The sequence below is a fragment of the Haemaphysalis longicornis genome, unplaced genomic scaffold (assembly GCF_048455015.1).
Source record: "Haemaphysalis longicornis isolate Haplotype H1 unplaced genomic scaffold, Haemaphysalis longicornis Haplotype H1 scaffold_5, whole genome shotgun sequence".
In the NCBI taxonomy this organism is placed as follows: domain Eukaryota; kingdom Metazoa; phylum Arthropoda; class Arachnida; order Ixodida; family Ixodidae; genus Haemaphysalis; species Haemaphysalis longicornis.
Genome location: NW_027526385.1, coordinates 76,332,931 through 76,356,018, shown reverse-complemented (window position 1 = coordinate 76,356,018; position 23,088 = coordinate 76,332,931). Strand labels below are relative to the sequence as shown.

At 46.5% G+C, this 23,088-nt stretch overlaps 1 protein-coding gene across 1 annotated transcript in view; it reads right to left on the bottom strand.

The window, feature by feature from the left end:
• The window catches only part of Clc-b (chloride channel protein 7), a 65,123-nt gene that overhangs the window by 5,944 nt on the left and 36,091 nt on the right, over nt 1-23,088 (bottom strand). Inside the window, exons 15-20 of the mRNA XM_077670729.1 lie at nt 22,684-22,853; nt 20,637-20,816; nt 17,280-17,365; nt 15,759-15,873; nt 12,463-12,546; nt 8,121-8,210 (exon numbers count right to left, since the gene is read on the bottom strand). Coding sequence (XP_077526855.1) covers nt 8,121-8,210; nt 12,463-12,546; nt 15,759-15,873; nt 17,280-17,365; nt 20,637-20,816; nt 22,684-22,853 — 725 coding nt within the window. The remainder of the gene's footprint in view (nt 1-8,120; nt 8,211-12,462; nt 12,547-15,758; nt 15,874-17,279; nt 17,366-20,636; nt 20,817-22,683; nt 22,854-23,088) is intronic.

The following is a 23,088-nucleotide window of genomic DNA, read 5'->3' as shown; positions in this document are numbered from 1 at the left end:
TATAATTGGCTTCAGTAGTTTGTACAGATTACCCACAGAAATTTTTGGAGCGATCCGAGGCTGGAAACGCATCAAAAATCGATTTTAGTTGCCCTGGCCGCGAACTATTACAAATCGGCAGCACTAGCGAAATCGCTTAGGGTGTGACGTCAGGCTATCCGCGATTTTGCGGCCGATTCAGCATGACGTCATACAGTTGTTTCCGGAACCGGAAGCGATAGCCTGCGCTGTTGTTGTGGGCGGTCTCGCTTCGATAGGAGGTTTGGCTTGGCTGCGGTACCGCTGTGAGCAAGGCTTGCGAAGTGCGCACTTCACGTTTCCGCGCAGGTATTGCCATCTCTCGACCGGTCGGCGCACCGCCCGCCGCGCGCCGCGGGGGGCCGGTCAGCGTATACGCTTGCATCGCGGCAGATATCTGATCGCCGCTTTTAAAATAAGCCCTGATAACAATCCCAAGCACAATTTTTCACCACACTAACACCTACTTTCTCGCATGTGGAACTTCATTTTAACGATCAGATTGATTCAGAAGAGCAGCGACAAGCGGTTGCTACCGTCTTGCTACCGTGGTCTGCGCCGGATCGAGCCGCTGAGTGTCCGAGCTGGCAGGCGCGGCCGGCGTGTGCGCGAACTGTTTCCGAAGGCAGGAAACGCTTCACGATTGCCTGCTTTATCCATTTTTTGCGATTAAACGCGCGGGATCTACAAATTCAGCTCAGCGATAGTCGTAGTTGACCATGGAGCAAAAACGGTGGGCGGAGCGACGCCGACGACGCATCGCATGCACGCATCGGGTCATGTGTCTCAAATTCACGCGTACGACTAGTCGTGGTGACAGTCGTAACGATCAGTCGCATGCGAATCGAGTGTACAAATCGTACATGTGTCCAGCGCTTTAGTGTGAACCGCGTGCAATCCGTAGCAGACGATGCAGCGAACGTCCCTGACGTCACGGAGACCATGACGTCACGGTCCGACGTCACGGAGACCATGACGTCAGGCAGTCCGCTTGCAGGCTCTCCTTCGAACGGCCATTTTCCCGCGCGGCGACCGAATTTGAAAGTGGTTGCAATAAACGTGCTATAATTAATTATATGTTGGTGGCTGACGCCTTTCGGTTCGATTTTCGTAATTACTGGGACCATAGGTATTCTTTACAGCATAAAAACTGAAAGCGAGAAATTTCGTGTCAGTACTCCTTTAAGGAAATCGTATGGATGTGTAGCTCAAGGCCTTCCATGTATGCAGATGCTATTTACATTCCCTTAAAGATAGTGAATTAGATAAAATTACCCTAATTATGCAAAAAACAGTGTTTAGAAAACTTAATGAGCTCAAATTATTACTCATAACATTTGAGGCACACAATGAGCCAATTAAAATGGCATCAGCATGTGTTTAGAAAACTTAATGAGCTCAAATTATTACTCATAACATTTGAGGCACACAATGAGCCAATTAAAATGGCATCAGCATGTGTTTAGAAAACTTAATGAGCTCAAATTATTACTCATAACATTTGAGGCACACAATGAGCCAATTAAAATGGCATCAGCATGTGTTTAGAAAACTTAATGAGCTCAAATTATTACTCATAACATTTGAGGCACATAATGAGCCAATTAAAATGGCATCAGCATGCAGTTCATTTCATCCTGAATTCAACGGTATAACGTTTATAATAATTCTTTGAAAAAAAAAAAAAACTGAAAACGTCACTAAGGCTAGGCATATATGTAAAAATGGGAAGGTTAGAAAATAGCAGTTGAAGTTTTACTACAAGTGACAGTTTTATCTATTGAGCATGTGAAAAAATAGAAACGCCTTAGAATAGAGCTCGTTTTTCGCTCAACACGAGCATACCAACTTTGCTGAAATCAGTTGATGGGAAAATTACGAAATCATCTGTATACGGATGGCACTTGGCAGAAAAACTGAACAAAAGCAAAGGCAGAAAGTCACTTAAAAGTTTTATGCCCTTGGCAGTGTGCCGTCACTACCGTATAAACCGGAATATAGGTCGAGTTTTTTTCCAAAAAATCCGCACAAAAGTCACCCCTCGTCTTATATTCGCAAGGGGGCACGCCCTATAGGAGGCGCGCAAAGCGATCCAAGATGGCTGTCCTAAGGAGGATCGGGTGTTCCCTCTACGAACCGCCGCTTGTCTGTGCATTGAAATCGAAGGGGTTAGCTCTACTTTTAAATGTCGTTAGGTGGTGGTGACACCAGATTTTAATGGATATCCTTAACTAAGATATTACGGGCCCATTAAAACTACAGACGAACATTTCGCCCCACAAACCAAGGTGAAGAGATACGGCAAAAGCCGCTCACGTCGCTCGCTGCGGTAGTAGGGCTGCCAGCGCTCGATCTGTGACGCTACAAAGTTGTTTCTGCCTGCGAATATCGCTGGTTCACTAGCCACCACCACAATTTAGTAGAGTTCGCTTATTAGCGGTTCAGACTTATCAGAGTACGCGTGCTTAATTACTTGACAAATCCTGCCTGTGTACGGCATTTTTATAGTATACCGCTCGGAAGTACGTTGTGTCGCTCCGTGCAGAACATGCAAGTCAATGGCCTCGCCAGCGTGACTAGTAGTAGTTTCCCACTAGGTCTGTTTTACCACCAGCGAAGGCAAGGATATAAACGTTTCCAATCAAACTACCTAAACGTGACATTTTCTTTTTGTTTAAAACAATACCGAGCGGTCAACGCCGTGGCAGTCTTAGTCGCATTGCTCCCTACTAAAACAAATACTTTGATAAGAGGCACTATTAGTAGAGCGTTGGATGCTGTTCACAAAAAAAAAAAAAAAAAAAAAAAAAACCAAACCAGCCAAACAATTTTGTGGCTCCAGATTGGAGCTGATTAAACGCTTGAAGCTTCTATGCAGAATGTTAACCTGCAAACCAGCTTGAGCTGCTTTCTTACTATCACCTAACGTTTTCTGCATTGCTAGAAGCGGCTCCCTGAAACAAGGACAACCAAGGAAGAAACAAAAAGCTCTTCGCACGTAAATCATTAGTTGTAATATGCTGGTTCTAAACTAGCGCGCCTCGGCAAGCCTGTTGTCTGTGAAATGTGAGGTGATGGCCAAAATGTCCCCAAATTAAAAACTGCCCTCGCGGTGTCGTATGTGCAAACAGCTTTGTTAATATGAGCCTATATCTGAAAACGCGTCCGCACAACGCATGATGCGCAAAGCAAAGAAACGGTCAACAGTCGTTGGTTTTGAAAACAGATTATGGTTCAGCGTAACATCTCACTAGTAAAATGTGTCATGCCTGCGCTCTCACACCCTTGCTTTTCTATGTAAGAACATGAGCACGAAGAAAATAAAATTATAGCAACGAATTGTTATCGTGCTTTGCACGATTAGGGCGATGGACATATCAGCGACCTGGATCGAACTTGTCATCTGCATACAAACGTCAAGTAAGGGCGACGGAAACTAAAGGCGTCTGCCCTGTAACAGCAGAGTTGTTGCTTAGACGAGTTGGTACATAACTGCAAAGATTTAAAAGCATTGCATGAAGACGAGGGACTAAAACATCACAATACACACCATGCGCACTGTGTTCAGTTCGTGTTTCGGTTCCTATAGTTCATATCACAAGCTAGCTGCAGCACTGTGGAGGCTACATTGTTGTCCCCCTCGGGGCGCCTAACTCCCCGCGAAGGAAGCGACAAAAGGCGGCGGGGTCGTGCGGTGCCACTTGCCGAGAGGGGAGAAGGGAGTGTCCTTTCAGGACCCCCTTCACGGCGGATTAGGCACCCTCAGTGGGCGCACTATTGATAACAATGTAGCCTCCACAGTGCTGAAGCTAGCTGGTGATATGAACTATAGTTTCCGTGCAGCGCGTCGCGATCTCTTGCATGCGGTGTATCAAGCACGAGACCTTTTAGAACATAACATGCATCCGGTGAATGCTATGCTTGTTATCACGTGAAACGGCGTCAAAATCCATGTCATAATACGTTGTGGGTCAACGTGCGGGCGTGCGGGCTCCGACGTTTCCGTCGCTCGCCGATCCTCCATGGAGTGATTTCTCCTCCTGCAACCGCGCGGCGCCACCCTCTGTGCGCCTTGCGAATAGCGGTCATTGGCAGAATGTAAATCGTTGTCTGGCAACAATATGCAAGCGTAGTCCGTCGCCATCGCCATTCGTGTCGGACTGTCTCTTGCACTATCAGGCCTTTATTTGATTTCGCTTTTCTCTAGTTCTTCATCTTTTACATGTCCATTGTGCGTGCGTGCGTAAATTTCTGTACGTCTCTGTTCCGAGAAGAGTGGCGGCAGTCGACGCCAGTTCGCCGCGGCGTTTAAGCTGACGGCGATTGAGTCACCGAGCAGAATGGGAATATGGCGGCGCAACGCCAGTTAGGCTTTTTGGAGAAAAGTGTGCGGTACTGGCGGAGCCAGAAAGCTAAGCTGTGCGCGTGCAACCCCCGAAACGGATCGTTCCGCGGACGTCAAGCGGTGCACCCCGAGTTGGAGAACAAAGTGGCGGACTTTGTCCGGGAACTTCGCTAATGATCGCTCCGGAGGCCATGCGCGGACCGGCTCCGCGAACTGTGCAATGAGTGGATAGCCGGCGACAACAAAAAGACCTATACGGGCCAGTTGCGACCGTGTCAAGCTGGGTGTCCTTCTCTGGGCAGTCGCTGCCCAACGACATGGCTACACGAGCGTTGAGGAAGTGCTCCATCAGCAACGTGCCTGATGACATGGAAGATAACAGTGCGAAGCAGTCATCCTCGGACGACTCTGAGAGCTCGGACGAGTGACTTCTGCAGGCATAGTGAGTGGCAGTGACGAACGAGCGTCGAAAATAAATATAGACATTGCGAGTGCGCTTCTGTGCTGAATTATTTTTTTTGTCAACTTTTCCCACCTCAAGGTAGGGGGTCGACCTATAATCCGGTTTATACTGTAGCTGACAAGGGCTGAGGTGCCAATCAAACATCCACGTCTGTAAAAGTTTATTTGGTCATGTTACTGCTTCATTTCTGCAAACAAATTGGCTCCAGGCAATTCGCATCGCTTGCAATGAGTAGCAACGAAGAGCTGGTAACAGAATGCACCACACGGTTCTGGAAACGGGCACGCACTTGGTTATGTGGGATAACCGCATTTGCGATTTAATCTACTGATATCATGTCACACTCCCACAATGCGCCCAGTACGAACATGTATCACTTTCAGATCGCTCATCTACCAGTAATAACTTGCTGACAAGGAAGCCCGCGTCAAGATGCGGGCCGACTCACCACAACATCGTTGGTAACAGAATACATACACTTCCCTTGCGCTGTAGGCAAATGGCCTCCTCCACTTTATCATCTATATTTTTTTTTCTATTTGTTGCTGATCTAAAGATAGGCGCACTTTAGTGCACTCAGAGGCGTAATCATATCACTAACACTATCGTCTGGGCAGCCTGCGGGTGCGCTAAGCCTACCTCCGTCTCAGTGCGGTTCTCACGATGAGTTGCCAACAGACACGCAGAAAAGCATATTTCAGGCGCTTTCTAATACTCCTCATTTATCCTTTCGGTAATCGCTAGACATGTTCACTTCATTTTTATGCCGTTCGGGGCTTTTGCCGGTCCTCGCATGAACAGGTACATGAGCCGTTGCACTGTGATGAGACAGCCGAGCAGACGACTTACGACGCCCAGCCAATCAGATTGCGCCCTGCGGTTACGTGCAGTCAGTAGCCAATTGCACGGCGCATTCTGTCTCTTTTCTACCCCAGTTATACACGCAACCAATGGACCAAAACGAAGCGGTTCTGGTGGGAAATTGAAAACGAAAAGACGCACTTTCGAATCAGACAAAGATGGACACCATAGTGCATGTAGAAATAGAGCGGCGAGTCGTCGAAAAAATACTATTGCTGCATCGAATCTTGGCCAATTTTAGTGCTCACCGGTGCTATAAATTGATATTATGGCTCAAATACATACTCCCACATCTGGATATTTGGCTGACCGAAAGCAAAATAGCTTTACTTTCTAAAAATGGCGATTTTGAAAAATTGTTTTTTTTTTTTTGGCCAAATTTCGGGATTCTACGGCTGCTTAAGTTTGCTTTTGTTGTTTGAAGGCGAAAGCATAGCGATTATCAAATGCTTCTTTACTGCTGCTGTAGAATCTCGGTGATACGATTACAGTTGATCCGGATTTTGCGATGATACGAATTTTAGGGGTGCTTCGGATGGACTACGATGGACTACGTTATAAGATACGCTATCATTCGGGTTTTCATGAATAGTTTCTGCAATTTTCATGAATAGTTCTGCACTAATACAAATACGTTCATGTCGGGTGCACGCGAGCAGGCAATGGGGAAGGTCTCAAAGGGGGAGAGGGGCCACCGCGCAATGCGCGGCTGTCGCACTTTTAGATGCAAAGCATCTCTTGCTCTCGGCTCCGTCGTCCGTCCATCCGCTGGCCCAGGAAGACACCAACAACACTGCCGCTCCAAGAGCCCTTTAAGGGGAAGCGTGCTCGTCTCGTGCCGGCCCAGGAAGACACCGGCAACACTGTCACTCCAGCATCTCATGGTCGGGGCTACGTCCCTCCCTTGTTGTGGCGCCGTCCACACCCCACTGCGCAATCTCGGGCAGGCCCAGGAAGACACTGGCAACACTGTCGCTCCAGGAGCCATTAAAGGGTAAGACACCACCGGGCGTTCAGCAAGCCGAGCATGCGCACTGGGGGTGTGGACGGCGCACCAACAACGACAAGGGAGGGACATAGCCCCATCGCATCTAATAAAATTACACCATCTTCCCGTAGGGGAATCCTGAGTAGTATGCGAAACAGCCATGGGCTCAACGCAATTTCCCATTTCGTAGTTCCGGTAAGTGAAAAGTGTGGTAGTTACCATGGAAACCAAACTGTAAATATAACGGTAGCTACGCACCTCAACCTCACGGAAACGATGAACTGAAAACTCATGGGCACTTGAATCGACCCCATAACTGCTTTGCATACTCCTCGGGGTTCCCCTACGAGAAAATGATTTTTTTTTTTTTTTTTTTTTTTCTCCCACGCTCGTCGGCTTTTACCTCCTGTGCTGTTTCCGCAAATGTGGATTTTTCCCAGGGCTTATGCGACTCCCACGGGAGAAGATCACGAGTCTGATGATGACCTGAATATCAAGAGCTGAAGTAATCTCAAAACTCAAGCTTCCCTTCAAGATCTTGTCACCGCGGACGACAATTTTGCGACCTGCAGCCTAAGGTCTATTGAAGAATGGGTGGAAGAAGCCAACAAAATTGCGACCAACAGTGATGCTGAAGATGCAGTCTAGATCAGAAAACCATCCTGCTCTCGATATCCTGCGACACACGGTATGTGCCGGTAGTGCAAACGACGAAACCGCGGCAAGATTTTACATGTTCCAGGCGGGATTCCTCACTGACATGGAAGGGAGGAAAGTACAAAAAAGAATTACGCACTTTTTCATCAAACAGTAATCGTGTTTAATAAGGTCTGTTAATTATAATGTTAGTCTGGACTTGTCTTGGCTTATACGAATTCGGGATAATACGAAAATTTTGTGTGGCCCCAACGAATTCGTATCATTGAGATTCCATTGTACATCACGCTTGCAGACCTTTCTCCGCTTTCATTTCTTTATTTTCTTATTGAATTGCTCCCACAGGCAATTCACGTTGTTCCATTCTGGAACAAGAGTTAGTTCTGGAACCCCACACGAACGCAATTGATTTCCCTTTACAGTTGCGGCCATTTTCATGCCATTCGTGTTGACGCCACCTACGACGACTACTATGGTCCCTTTTCACATAAGGCGAGACACCCAAGGCGTTTTCGCCTTAACAAGCACACAGGCACAATGTTCACACGAGAGGAAGAGGGTAAGTGGAACAATGAACAGGGAAGGGGCTAAGACGTGGCTGCAAACTCAAAGTGTAGCAATTATACTGAAATGTGTGTTCGCAAATTATTTACTTGTTGATGCATATTTCTTATGGTCATTAGATGTCGATAGTAACTACGTTATCATCTAACATGTACATAAAGGAAAGTGGGCACTGAAATATTAATGAGGTGAAGGGGGAACAGGCCCCAGTGAGTAGGGCTAACCTGGATTGTCGGGTAGCGGGGGTAGGCGTCCCGGAAATTGGACAGGTTCAACCGCCGCTGACAGCTCCCGTCACGGCCGGTCTGGAACATCTGGTGAACAAGAGAACCAAGTGCCAAACGTCGAACACTGAGCACACACCGAGGTGCGTATGGGCAGTCACTTGAAGTACAAAAATTGAGGTTAACTGTTCTGCTTTCAATTTACGGCGAAAATTAGTTTCACAACCTCTGAGCACATCCAGCGAAATTGGTGCAACATGCACCAAAAGGTTGCTCACAAAAAAGATGCAAACCTGACAGACTGCGTCAAACCATAGTGAGTTTAAAGTGTGCGACAAAAGAGTGGTGACAAAATTTGTCTCGTGAAGCGTGAAGTGAGTGATAAGGTTTGCAAGTGGAACACGTTGCAGCACATCTCAATCCACAGCACTGGGTGAAACCTAGCTTCATTAACGAAGGAACACTTAATCAGTCATTAGTTAAAGACGACAAATAGACCCATTCTGTTTTTCAAACTTCTTTCCAACTGTGCTGATGCATAGCCCAAGGAACATTTAATACCTCGCACAACGAGCAAGTGTGAGCACATAACCAACAAGAGTGCCACTTGGCACCTTCTCTGTTCAAAAAGCCAACATTTGCCGGTAAAACTATTTCAGGTTAGTGTACCAAAGGTAGGTATGCCACCAGAATGCCTAGTTATATAAGGGAGCAGACTGGTCTTAGAGCTATTTCTTTTTTTTACTAACCAATTTTAATGAAACTGCACAGCACAGCATCATGGAGTTTTTTGTGTTGATTATAAATCTGAAATTACATTTTTTGCAAGTTGACTATTTTTTGGGATAATTAACGATTAATTGCCATTACTTTGAGTCACAATTACAAAATGACCTCTCCATACAGAACGGTAATCACCCCATGGCTAGGCAGACAAATGACTAAAGAATACAACATTGGAAGAGTTAATTTTATTTAGCTATTTTTGGTGATTTTACAACACACTGAACTTCGCTCCTCCCACGCTCTGCCAGAAGTGCCTCAGAGGTGGTGTCTATTGAACACAATAATAATTTTCCAAAGCGTCCATTTGAAAAATTTGTTTCCTACATAGCATTCTCCCCACATTTAGGTAGCAAAACCAAAAAAGTTACAGTTGTACCTGCTCTGGGTGCCGGGATATCCGAGGGCGAAATGCTAGATTAGTGTTGCACAAAAAGTGTAGTTTCACCGACGAATTCTGCGCGAACTGAGCTGTAGAGTGCACTTTAAAATGCTATTAAACAATAAAATATGGTGCCTTATGAGGAAATTTGCAGACTGATAAAAAATGCCCGTGGATGCCGCAAACGCCATTTTCCAGAAAAAGCTTTTTTCGACCGTTTTTTAGCCCCAAAACCCATATACAGCCCCATAAATAACCGTGCTATCTCGATAGCTGCCACTACCAACAGAAGAATCAGAAGCCGCACCGTCTGACAGCAACGACGGTTGACACGCGAAGATCTCTTGCGTGCGAAAATCAAATGGTTTTCATGAAAAGTATTACACTCAAAGCCGCTGCAATCAAAGTCAAAAGCGTCAACGATCAAAGTGCGAACCACCCGAGAGTCAAATGCCAAAACCAGACACCAGCAAATGAATCCATCACGAGAAAGCTGATCCTTCCCACCCATCATCGCCGTCCAAAATCCAAAGTGCCAAAGTCCAAAGCCAACACCTGCGCTTCGAACCCCTCCCCCCCCCCCCCCCCCAAAAATGCCAAGTAACCTGAATGTGACGATGGGGCAATCGGCTAGATACCGGCTTCATAACGCAAGGAACCCAGGTTCAATCCGACCACGGGAGGCTTTTTTTTTTTCATGTTTCATCATCATCATCAGCACAGCAGCATGTGGTCTCCCACTGTGTAAAGTTGGCTTTGCTGCAGTGCATTCTGGTTACGACGCCGCCATCAGTGACGCCAAGAAAACTTTGCTTTAATAACTGAACAGCTGAGGTTGGCTACGTGTTAACAGTAAGCAACATGCTTGCGACTTCAGGCTGGGAATTTTGTCTACAGGAACCTCAATGACATCAGTGGTGCAAAGTTGCCCTCACAACAGCCGCGATTTCCTTGCCATTACCGTTGCTCTCCCTTGCAAGGTTGTCCCAAATCTATATAAATCTGTGTAACAACACAGTGGTGAAAAGCGTTCTTTTTTTCCTTTTTTAGGGGAGGGGGAATACGTGGCATTTACATAAGCAAGGCAAACACTGCCGGTTCTGAAGCGCACTACTTTCTGTCATCACTCTCTGTGTATGGCAGCATCAATTTGCTCCTTCGTAATTGTGTCGATTGCACAATGCAACCGGCCTGTTCTTCCTCCCAGAGCCACAACCCCTCAGTAATTTGATGGTTCGTAAAAAAAGAAGTATTCAGAGAATATGCTTTACATACGTATATAAATACACAATACCATGACTCTTTCTGCGTGATGCCACTATTAAAGGGGCCATGAAGACAAAATACTAGCCTGTTTCATTCAAAAGATTTAATGTTGTATAGTGCCCTCAGCACCTGTCTGGCAGCAAACGATGCTTTATTCACTGAGAAATTAAACATTTTAAAATAAAGCGAAAATTTGAATTCCTCTGCTAAAGTGTGTGTTCCGTGGCACCAGCGATGACGTTTCACTAAATGTGCCAAAAATAAACGTTAGTATGTCGACTAAGGCAGCAAAAGGGAAAACGTCTAAATTGTTGCCTTGTTTACTGTCTGGTTTCACAGATGGCAGGGAAACGCCGGTTAACGACCGCTGTCAGCACTTGATCTGTTTCTCCCCGAATTTGTACCTGGTACCTTTTGCTACGGTTGATAGCAGTCGTATCGTGAAATATTAAGTATGCGCGACAAACAGGGTCGTGTAGGTAAAGATGTTGCTTATGCCAGTTGGCCAATGCTGTGTCCGACAAGCCCGACAGCCGCGCAGCTTTGGTTGGCACAGCGCGTGCTGTACACACCGGTGCTGCTACATTTACTTGTTCATTTGCAACTTCTATTGGTTACCCCGCCATTCCTACTGCTACGAAAAGGATGTGCACTAAATTACAAACAGCTCATTCCGCAAGCTTATAATCCCTGTCTAAAATTTGCACTGGATTTAGTTGGCCTCACCCAACCGCAACGAGCTGCCACTCATATGTCACAAGTTCAGTGTGAAAAAGTAGCTTTGGTGTAGCGCGCCTATTCTCTGTTTTCCTCATTACACAGCCTATTTGAGTGAAGCTTGCGCTAAAATTGGCGTCAGTGTTATTCTAACGAGGCAATCTTTCGAATGAACCAAACTTGCATTTTGTTTGCATGGCCGTTTTAAAAAACCCGGCAGCAACATTTGAAAGCGGCTAGTTGCGAGGGCGCCCTAGTTAGTTTCCAAACAGCTTTGTTTATGCAGGCTTTGAGTAGTTCATGGCGCATCTGGTTCCCCAATACGTCGCAACGTTGTCTGCTGAGGTTGCGTGACAATATCGCCCGGAACTGTGCTTTGCGAATCGTTATCGTTTATATTTTCCTCCCTCCGTCTTGCTGTGCATGGCTATCTCCATTATCAGCCTGTCTACGCCCACTGCAGGGCAAAGGCCTCTCCCATAGACCTCCAATTATCCCGGTCCTGTGCTAACTGCATCCAATTTATCTCCGCAAACTTCTTGATCTCACCTGCCCCCCCTAACTTTCAGCCACCCCCTGCCTAAATGATGGCTTCTCTAGGGATTCACTGTTACACTTAATGACCAACGGTTATCTTGCCTTTGCACCATTATCTCATTTTATCAAAGATAAAATAACCGTTTTAGCATGATCGTCTTATCCCGTGCTTAAAAAGAAATGTTCGTGTGCCAAACATTCTTTTTAACATTACGTAGCACACATCTTGTTTGACAAGAAAAGAGTGCAACCCTTTATCATTACCCTAGACTTTTCCTGTTTAATCTACAATGTTCTCAATTTGATTGGATAGTTCTAGAAAAAACTGCACTCTAACATAGATGCAGATAGCACGCCGCAGCCTTTGATCCACCAACACTCGGCTGTCAATGCCATTCTACTTGAATGCTTCTTTGACTTTCTTTTTTTTTTTTTTTCCTTTCTTGTAGTTCGTTGTCAGAAACTTCATCAAGTACGCAAACCTTGCGTCATTCCCGACTATGTGACAACATTCTGCCAATCTTCTACGATGTGACAACAGGCTAGGCGATGGCTTGGCTAGGCTAGGCTAGGCTAGGCTAGGCTAGGCTAGGCTAGGCTAGGCCTCCGGACAATGGCTAGGCAATGGGTACGATGGCTAGGCCTCTGGACACAAACCTTGTACTGGAGAAGAACTATGAGCTGCCATCGGAGAATGATACCCCGGAAACGGCCAAAGGAGTGCTCCTCGGTAGATTGCTCCTGAAATAAACACAGAAGAAGAAGAAAAAAGAAGTTTGCTCTGTTTTTCCACTGTCAGCGCAGCAGTGCCATAATTTAGCATTTACAGAAAGCCCGGACTAGATCCATAAATACATAGGTATACAAAATGCTGGGAAGAGAAGCCCTGTTACATATGGAACTCTGAAATATAAAAACAGCTCTTTTCACCAAGTGTGAGAACAATTACGGGGGGACAGGTGGGGATTAGATGGCGAAAAGCAACCAAAAAAGTTTTTCTGGAAGTAATATTTTCGGATTGTAACGCTTTAACTTTATATTTAGGGTTGTTTGTTTTAAGGTTTTTTATTCTTTGAGAATGGGGGGGGGGGAGAAGGGGGTAAAAATCGGGTGCTATTTTTCAGATTATCGGGTGCTACACTCAGTTTATTTTATGAGTAGGTATCACTGATTGATTGTAGGGTTTAACGTGCCAACGCAACGCAGGTGATGAGGCACGCCGTAGTGGAGGGCTCCGGATTAATTTTGACCACCTGGGGATCTTTAATGTGCGTCGAAATCTCGTACACACGGGCATTTTTGCTTTTCGCCTCCATCAGAAAAGCGGCCGCTGCGGTCGGGAATTGAACCCGCGACCCCGTGCTCAGCAGCGCAACGCCTTAGCCACTGAGCCACCGCGGCGGGTATAAGTAGGTATTACGAGCGTCTTAAGGGGACACTGAAGTGATTTGTAAACATTGTGGCATTACTAGCGCAAATTGTACTTAAGGAGTTCTTTGGCCCTGTTTTGACCCCTCTTGCTGCGTTTATGCGGCTTTATTCAGTAGAGAAATCAATTCGAAAATGCTGCCCTCCCTTTTGCATCCTCACCGATTTTCTACGACATTTCGTACGACATAAAAAAAAAAGATGGCTTGGCTTGACTGGGCTGCTGCATGGCTCGCCGACCCTCCGACAGAATCAGTAGGCCTAGCGTTTAGTCGGCCGGCAGCTGGCGGGTCTTTGCAATTCCTTCGCTCAGTTGAAACCAAGCCACGGCACGTTTGTGCCAGGAATTGAATTGAATTGAAAGAGACTTTTAATCGCCGGCAACAGACGTAATATCTCCACTACGCCCGGACGTAGCCACTCGTCGATCCTGGTGGCATTCTAGTGAGCAGCACTTTTGCTACTCACTGCGGGGGTGCCAGGAAGAATGTGCCTTTAGTTGGTTAGTTTGTTGACTGTACCTAGCTCTAAGTCCAAGTCACTTCACACAAGCGCGCATGCGACACTTTGCTGGCTGGTACACTAGTAGAAAAATCTAAGGCCCATTGACGGCGGGAGAAGAATCAACAAAGTCAATACACTAAGGCATTAAAATCAGCCAGAACTTTTAACGTACAATGCAAAACCAGGGTGCAGAAAGCACTTCTTTGCGCTCGGTGAAGTAGCACACCGGTCAGCAGCATGACCACACATCTGCAAACACTCTTCCGTCTAAGAAATGCTGTCGCTAGACATGCGATATTGTGGGAATTGTGGGACAATCTACTACACCCGCGCGTGTAGTGTAGTGAAAAGAATAAAGCTCTCCCGCCCCGCGCCATGCACTTGACGTCATGCGCGTGGTGCCGGGCAGGCATTTCTTCCAACATGACACCATGTTAGTGAAAAGAATAAAGCTCTCCCGCCCCGCGCCTCGCGCCATGCCCTTGACGTCACGCGCGTGGTGCCGGGCAGGCATTCCTTCCAACAGGAATTTGGGGGACACTTACTGCACAAGCCTTATACAAGAAATAGTAATCTAAGCTGCTTGAAATGCTAAAAATAAATAAAAATGTAAACTGGCTATACATTATATACTTTATATTTATGTTACAGGTGGCACTGGAGCGCTAGGCATGTTTTTTGCAAGTCTCAAGTTTGTATCCCCGAGAGTGCATGTTTTTTTTTTCTACGTTGATTTTTTAAAATTTTGGCCAATGTTTTCTACACTGAATACACCATTTATGCGCTGCAATATGCATTGCTCAACGAGCGAGTTCGCAGAACGCACGCGGACTGACATTGATGCGCTAGTGAGTTCTTGTTGGCGTGCTGTTGCCACAAGCATCGACTGCTTGCGGGCAGTGGGCACAGGCCAGGATCAGCAGAACCTTGGCCTGGTGCGAACACGCTTTCTACGATATAGGCATGAGTGAGGCAAGCTCCAAAGATGGGGGGGAAAAGAGCATCGCATTTGAGCGTCTGCGGTGATGCAGAGGGCGTTCATCCACTGCGTAGGCCTCGGCTAGTGAGTGCTACGATTCCAAGCTGTCCTGGGAGGCTTACCTTAGGCATTTTACAGCCGACAACATGGCAGCAGCGCGGTACGACGATTATTGAGATATCAGGAATGCCCATGAGATAACGTCGGATGTCAAGCATGTTGTTTTACCGACCGAATCCGAAACTTGCTTGAATTCTTATCTTTGACATCGTCCAATCACAGCAGCACCTTATATTGACGTCCCTGCTGTTAGTTGGTGCGGCCGCCGCAAACCATGCATGGTAGTTTTTCTTCTTTCAGACTTTATAAAACAAATACCGCCTTGCCGGCCGGATAAACAATGAAAAGTGTGTTCATTTGAGCCAGTTTACAATGAAAAGTGTGTTCATTTGAGCCAGTTTACGTAATGCAAGCAAAAACAGAAGCTTGACTAATTCCCTTCAGTGTTCCTTTAAGTCTTGTGTCAATCACTCGCCCGCCGCTTTCCAAAGAGTGAATTTTCTGCACGCTCAACTGTCCTAGTGCTGGCCTTCCTTTCTTACTGATGAAACTAGAAAAACCAAAATTCCCGTGGGTACAACACCAGGGAACATGTTGAAAACAACAATAACAAAAAAATTAGCAGTAGCTTAGCTCGGCTATGCCAGGATATACGTAGCGTGAGCTAAGGTTCAGCACCCGTACTCCAATTGGATTGGATTTCAATCCAACACAATCCAATTTAATCCAATCCAATCCAAACCAATCCAATGCTTCTTGCGCTTGCGCAGAACGGCCCTTCCCGGCACACGCGAAACCGCTCAACCTCGGCCAGTGTAGCTTTCGCTACAAAAATCCAGTTGGCCTCACTCCTTGCTGTTCACTACGGCCGCCCGACCCGCAAGTCAGGTGTCTCCTTGGCTTGTCAAACTCCAAACCCTTTTTTTTTTTTTGCTACCAGGGCTTTTAGAAAGCGAGGCCGTCATAAATTTACTCGACCCACCTCTGCAGTGTCCACCACGGGAAAGCCGTTGTGCGGAGAGGATGCGAGCACGTCGATTATCCTGCCGACGTTCTCGACCTCTCGGAAGGTGATCACCGGGTAGCCCATCACCTCCCTGCAGGTACGCCGACGGTTAGCCGAGTGTCTTTAACACTTCACCCAAGTCGAAACAACTTCGGAAGAAACTGAAAAGTTATTGAGGTTACGACACGACCGACAAGAGGGAGATCGACAAAGTTATCACAGCATTCTGTTCCTTGTCACTCAGGGTGGCCAAAATGAATGAAGGTTCACCAGATAAGTAGCATTTATACCAGGTTTGAGTCTTACCAGACTTAGTAAGTTCCGAGTAGGCTTGGAAGAAGAGTAGCAACTTTGACTAAAGATTGAGACTTCAATCCACGTAAACAGGGTCCAGCAAAATAGCGATTTCTTACCGATTTATACCACATGTGTTAGTCCAAAAAAGAAAAGAAAAGAAACAATAGAAGCCAGGAAATTTCAGACAGCACAAGTTCAGAACTTGCCTCAGGAAGATGAAAGCCTGTTCACCATTCCTTTCACGTGTAGTGCACCTTTGAGCTTTTACACGATGTATCAGCCATGCAAGGTGAAGTGACAGCAAGGGAGGAACCACAGAAAAGAGCAGAAACTAACAAACAGGGGACTAATTTCGTTCGTAGCAACTGTGGCAAGTTACTCCATCCTATAATAGTACTTCAAACAGAACCAACCTTCAAACATTGTGAACTGGATGCCACACCTCCTCCTTGTTCATCCTACAGTCTGTTTTTACACACGTAAAATATACTGCGAAGTTCCAAAAGAATGCCCACCCAAAGTACAGCGACATCAAGTGAAAAATACGGGATGGGCGACCTTTTGGGTCTAAGAGACTGCATCAACACATACCCCCGAAGGGGTTGGGCGATGTTTCGCAGAAGGGCGTCCTCTTCGAACTTTACAGTAGGTTTCTTGAGATAACCAGCAAAGAAAAGTAGAGGCCATTTAAAACGGCCTGACGTTTAAGGCGTGCAGAGTATGGGGAACTAACGTAAGCTATCAGGCCAGTTCATGAAGAGCACCATTAAATCAAATGGCCCCTTCAGATAAAAAGTCAGCCATTTACCCACCCCAGAAAGTCACGGCTTGCAAACAGTGTGCACAAATTCATGCACCAAGGTAGAAAAACATCCCAGCATCGTCAAACGTTCAAGCCAAACATCTTTAAGAAAATACGGGCGTGCTGCTTTTCCCTTTACAGACAACATTCCTCGTTAGTTTTTCTGTCCTGCCACCCCCTCATTTGCTAGTCCAATTAGGCAGAACAGTCGACGCACGTAACTGGCTAATCAACTCTCACTAAAGGATGATCTGAAATAAGAAGGCTGTGCAAGACATAAATTTCAACAAAAACTCAGTACCTGACAATGTTACGCCATAACCTCTAAACAGAGGTCCCCAAACGAAACAAAAGGGGTAAAAACATGCACAGGCACGCAGCCGCAGTGAGCAACCTACTTGGCAAAAATATTGCTCGATAATGGCGGGGCCTCCCAGCCAAGGAACGGCACTCCGGCCAACTGCAGGTGGATGTCGTACAGGCCCTGTATGAAAAGAGACGAGACAGAACGAAACCTTTGCGCAACTTAGTGCCGTAGGCATTGCACGGATACCAAACTCGAGGCAGGAAATCTCAAATGAGAACACAAGGGCAGTCCTTTGTCGCAAACGACAGCAGCACTGCATTGGAAGCTCGCACGTCTAAGCTCGCCAACCGGATACCGCATTTTCGCACGTATAACGTGCACCAAATAATTGGAGAATCGTAAGGGTATAAAGTTGGGGCGCAAGTGATGCATGTATCTTCGCCCCTAAAGAGCCGTGTCACAGCAACACGCAATGGGCTGTGCAGCACGTGTTCTTAGTTGACACTGCATTCTCCCCCCTGCTTTAGTCTAGCTGGCTTATTGCCAAAAGCAAGAAGAAAGTGATGTTTACGTGTTCTATCTCAGGCACAAAGTTATCTTATGTTTATGATGGCGAGTGTGCTTGCTGTTCCAAGGTCAAAGGCTGGCGAGTGGAAATGAGAGCACTGAGGAGGATCAGATACGAGGCACAGCCCCTGGAGCAGCCCCTTGCTACTGTGCAGCTATCTGCAAATAATCAGCTCGACAGATCCCCGCTGCCATACAGCAACTTGACCTGGCTGAATTTTAAAAAAAAATGTACGCAGAAGGTGGGGAGGAATTTTGATGCACTTTTAATAATGGAAAATTTTTTAAAAGCTTCAATAACCGGCATTAAAAAAATAAAAAAGAAAAGAGGTAGGCCGAGCTAACAGCTTTGTAAAAACCTTTCTATAGCATAGAGCAAACACAGCAGCAAATATACCATATTTTTGCGATTCTAAGCATCCTCCTTTACTTTCAGGAAGAAAAAAAAAATGGCAAGAAAGTTTGCATGCGAATTTAAGCCCCCCCTTTTCTGCGAGAAAGCATGCGTTGCCCAGGCTATAGAATTAATACTGCCCAGACCACCAACCGTGCCATCTCGCTCTGTTTTTAAGCCTTTCACTGCACTTAAGTCATTTAAAAGAAATGTTTGACGGAGCAGAAGACAACCTGCTGTGAGATACAGCAGTGGCTCAAGCGGTGCTACACACTCAAGGGGTAGTGAGAGTGACCGAGGTTCAGACGTAAGCAGCGAGTTCACAGTCTGTGCCTCCTTTTTTAATGTTTGCTGAATAAGACATTATTCCTTGCGCCTGTCTCATCTAGCTACTGCCGGGAAAAGTGCATGTGTGTGTGTGTGTGCAAAGAAGAGAGGGGTGGGTTATTTTTCGAATCTAAGCACCCATGGGCGTCCGGAAGGGGGGGCAAGGGGGGGCAACTGCCCCTCCCTGGAGATCCGGATATTTTTATGCACTACAAAAAAGCTGCACAGCTTCGTTGGCCCTTAATTAAAATAACTTTGCCCTGAAGGACGGAAGAGAGGAGAAAACGACACCGACGTTCCCTCCGTTGTCTCGTCCTTTAGCGCAAAGTTTTCTCAATTATGTACGCGAACCAACTAGCCCAACCATCCACGCTACTCAAATGATTAGCACACCCAGGTCCTGCGTATCCGTATGGAACGCCCTTCAGGACTGCGCTCAACATTGCACTTTAGGCACTGACTAATATTGCCGGTCATATGACGGCAGTGAAACAGACTGCTTGTGCTGGCTATTGAAGATAGCGAACAATTCTGAAAGGTTTGACTTTTTTTTTTTCTAAACTTCGGATTTATGCAGTCTTACCACACGAACTTCAGTTTTAGGACAAATTTGCAGCTATCATCACCGCTACACTTAGTAGGGAGAGTGTAACATCCTCCCGTGCCATCCCATCACCCAGTACACCATTTACTTCGAAATAGCGAAATGTCGGCACCACCCAAGCCCCTCAAAACCTATAAATCAGCCCCTTGTATGCCTGTACTGCATTGAAAGTCAGGAAGGCCAGTAGTATCTTTATTGTGTGAGCCATTTCAACAGACTTCATCACAGATGTCATCTCGCAATTTGCCCATAAAAACCCGAGGCGTCTGCAGCTGCTATTTAAGGAAGATTGACGGAGTGCAGCTGTGTGTATGTGAACGTATTGTGCTGTGTGCAATTGGCGTGAGTCGAGAACCCTCCCGCAGCGAGACTGACCACACTCTTACAAAATGAGAGTAACTTTTCGCATTTCCTTTATTAACTTTATTGCTTTGTTCGGTAATAAAATCCAATGTATATTCTCCAAGTCTGGTTCTAATTCGCTGTTTGTAATTTTTGTAACCACAAATAACGCCTTTTTGGTGCTATCCAACCGTACACCCCCCGCTGATGGATGCCCCCCCCTTGCAAAAAGTTCTGCGGACGCCCTTGTAAGCACCACCCCTCACTTTGGGCATTGTGATCTTGGAAAAATGGGAGCGCTCAGAATCGAGTAAATACAGTACTAGACCTTTAGCTTACGCCATGGTTTCGAAGCTAACAATCCCTGAACTACAGGAATTGAGTATGAGTTAAGGTATATTATGACTATTATTCTTATTACAATTTATTCCTATTACAATTACGGTAGAATCATGGCAATAGATTGCCACTTGCCAGCATTGCACCGCGATACGCCTTCAAAGACATTTCGGGTGATGCCCATGATACAGAACACGTTCCTTCTCGGCTGCAGGAAGACAGACGCGGATACTACCATATTTATTCGAATCTAGGCCGGCCCCAATTCTGAGCCGACCACTGAAAGTACAAAGCCACTACCAAAAAAAAAAAAAGAAAAAAAAAACGCCTTGAATGTAAGTTGAACAAAAAGGCGAGGTCAGCGTTAAAAAAAAGAAAACACATTTATTGAACATGAAGATGCGGTGCTCATTCTGAGTCATCATCGCTGCTAGCCTCTGAATTGCATCCTCGTTGCAGCGCATGCAAATATCCTCTCCCGTTGCGCCCTCCAACGACGGACATTTTTTTCATCCACGCCAAAGTCCCGCCCGGCTTGAACGTTCGACGACAACTCCGTGGCTAGAACAACTTTTCTTTTAAAAGCGGCACTATAATGGCACCGCTTGTTTGGTGCCATTGCGCTGTCAAAACCAAATGCCACACCGCACACAGGCCACTATCCGCACAGTTCAAAGTCGCTACTGGCTCGTCTAGTAATGGCTACAATACTTTCTTTTCTGGGTGGCGCTAGCTGCGCGCCACTTCCCTGAATTTCACTTGGAAATTGGCGCGTGTTTCAAAATCCTCGAATCCAAGCCGACCCTGGAGTTTGATATATCAGTATTTCAAAAAAACTATCAGCTTAGATTAGAATAAATACGGTAGCTGCTCACCTCGGAGAAGAAGTCGCCGACCCACTTGGCCATGGTGAGGGCGATCATGATGGGCAGCGCGAAGGTGATGTTGCGGGTGGCCTCGATCAGGATGACGCTCAGGCTGAGGGTCATACGCACCACACCGCCCAGGGTGGCAGCCGCACCGATCAGGGCAAACTTGCCCGGGTTCACCCACGTCTGCGAGCGACACCAAGGTGCTCATGAGACAAGGAACAAGTCAGAACAAAACTCTGAGCTATGGAGGCATTGGAAGTATCTGCGAACTGCGGAGTTGGCAAATTCTTTCCTTAATTCAAGGTTTTTGAGAATGCTATTGGTGTTCCTTTGTAGCTGTATGGCTGCATTTTAGGTGGACGTGAAATTTTGATCTCCCGGAAACTTGCTCCAACTTGGGGGCTTCCACTAAACTCGCCATTTATCTGCTAACGAGGAAGCAGAGAAAGAAGATGAACAAAAGAATGGTCACCGCATTAAAGAAAACGTAAAATGTTTGCAAGATCAGACGGACGATGTCTAAAAGCAGTTATACTACAGTCGAGTCCACTCATAATTATACCATTTATAACAATATATCTTATGTAACGATGAACTTCTATGGCACCATCCACTTTTGTATGCATTCTATGGCAAAATAAATCGCTTATTACAATGCTCCAGTGCCATGATACCGGATATAACGATTGAATTCAGCTACAGTGGGCACCGAAAATGCGAGCGACCGCCGGCTCTTTGCGCTGACGGCATGCGCCGCGATGCGCCTCGCATCGTGTCCACCGCTCAGAAAATGAATCGACTTAGGAAGCGCAGGGAGGAAGAGAGCAGTTTTCCCCCCAAACTCCCCTGCTGCTGCACGTGAAGCGGTGGGCATGCAAATTGCTCTGAAAGACGCAGAAAAACCAACCGCATTCTCTTCAATTTTCCTCATTATGCACCCCTGGCATGGCCTAAACGACGTCACTGAGGCCATGGCCATCCTACTGGCTGTCGCTGGTCAACTTCGCGGCTTATTTCTCGCATTTCCTGTGACGATCCACTGTTGTCGGCGCTGTGTACCAACCTCTTCTATGCCTGAACCTGTACACACAGCTCTGGTGTTTCTTTTGCGTTTTGAGTGCACATGGAGTTTGAGTGACGAACTCAACACTTCCCTTTCCACGAGCCCACTTGGCAACAAACATTTATTGCTTCAAAAACGCCCTACCAGCCCAACGCATGATGGCTGCCTGCTTTTTTGTGGCACCCGTCCGGAAATAGACCCCTCCACATTGCAGAGAAAAGTAGAAAACTGCCCGGCCTGTGATATATTGAAGGCCGTTGAAGAGAACGCCGCAAGCCGCCCCCCTCTCTGGGAGAGAGCACGCAGCTTTCGACGCGTTGTCCGCAATCGAGTTAAGAGGGAATGATTACGCACGATTTCTCATCGCGCGTAGTTTCGGAGACAGTGAACGGATTTTCATAATTCTTGCGAGAGGAGGTTGCTGGCACAATAGACTTTACCCAAAATACATTCATAGTAGTCGATGCTCAGTGCTGCAGAGCCCCTTTAAAACAGCAGTTTTTTTTTTCTCTTCTTTTCCTTTTTTTTTATGGTTACAGCTACCACACTTGGTATTATTGCTCGTATTTATTCTCTTGTCACGCTTGCCGTTATCGTGTTCTTTTTTTTTTTGCACTGACTTGTTGCTGTATTATATTGTTACGTGGCAGTAGGACACAGATGAGACGAACGATAGGATGGCGTGAAGCGATCTATTTACAGAATGTGTATAGCGGCCACGACACAGACCTTGTGCAAGATGCGCGCCAGGAACGTCGTCGTCGTCGTTATCATTCTTCGGTCAAGGGGCTGTGAGGCATTGCCCACTTTAGTCCCGTAACAATATGTCTACTTATAGTATAACTTTTGTCGTTATTTTTCGATTATCTGCCCTTCTTGCCCCTTTTACCCAATGCCCTGCCGGGCCTGTAAGGTACTTCGAATAAATAAATAAATAATTCGCAGCCAGTGCCGCAAGCATATGTCAGTGCAGAGAAAGGCACGCACGCTGGTGGGGAACATGTTGCGGACGCCGATGCCCAGCAGGCGACCCCAGACGGCCCCGACCAGCAGGGTGGGGATGAAGATGCCGCTGGAGACGCTCAGCCCGTACGTCCAGCAGCTCAGCAGGAAGTACACCACGAAGAAGGCAAACAGGGTTAGCGCCGTCCACGTGCCTGCAGCCGGGGGCAGCACAGCGTCAGCAATGTGCTCTTATTACTGTTCGCCTGTTCCCGAAGCGAAAGCACAGAAGGTTTAGAAACACAGCTATAAAACGTCACAGTAGCCGACCGATTTTTGGGACCTGGAGGGGAACAAAAAATAGTCCGAATAAAAGGGCAGTTTGAAAAAAAAATCTGTGAGCCATTACACCCTATGGGACAACTGGCGGTTTTTCGGGAAAGTCCGAAA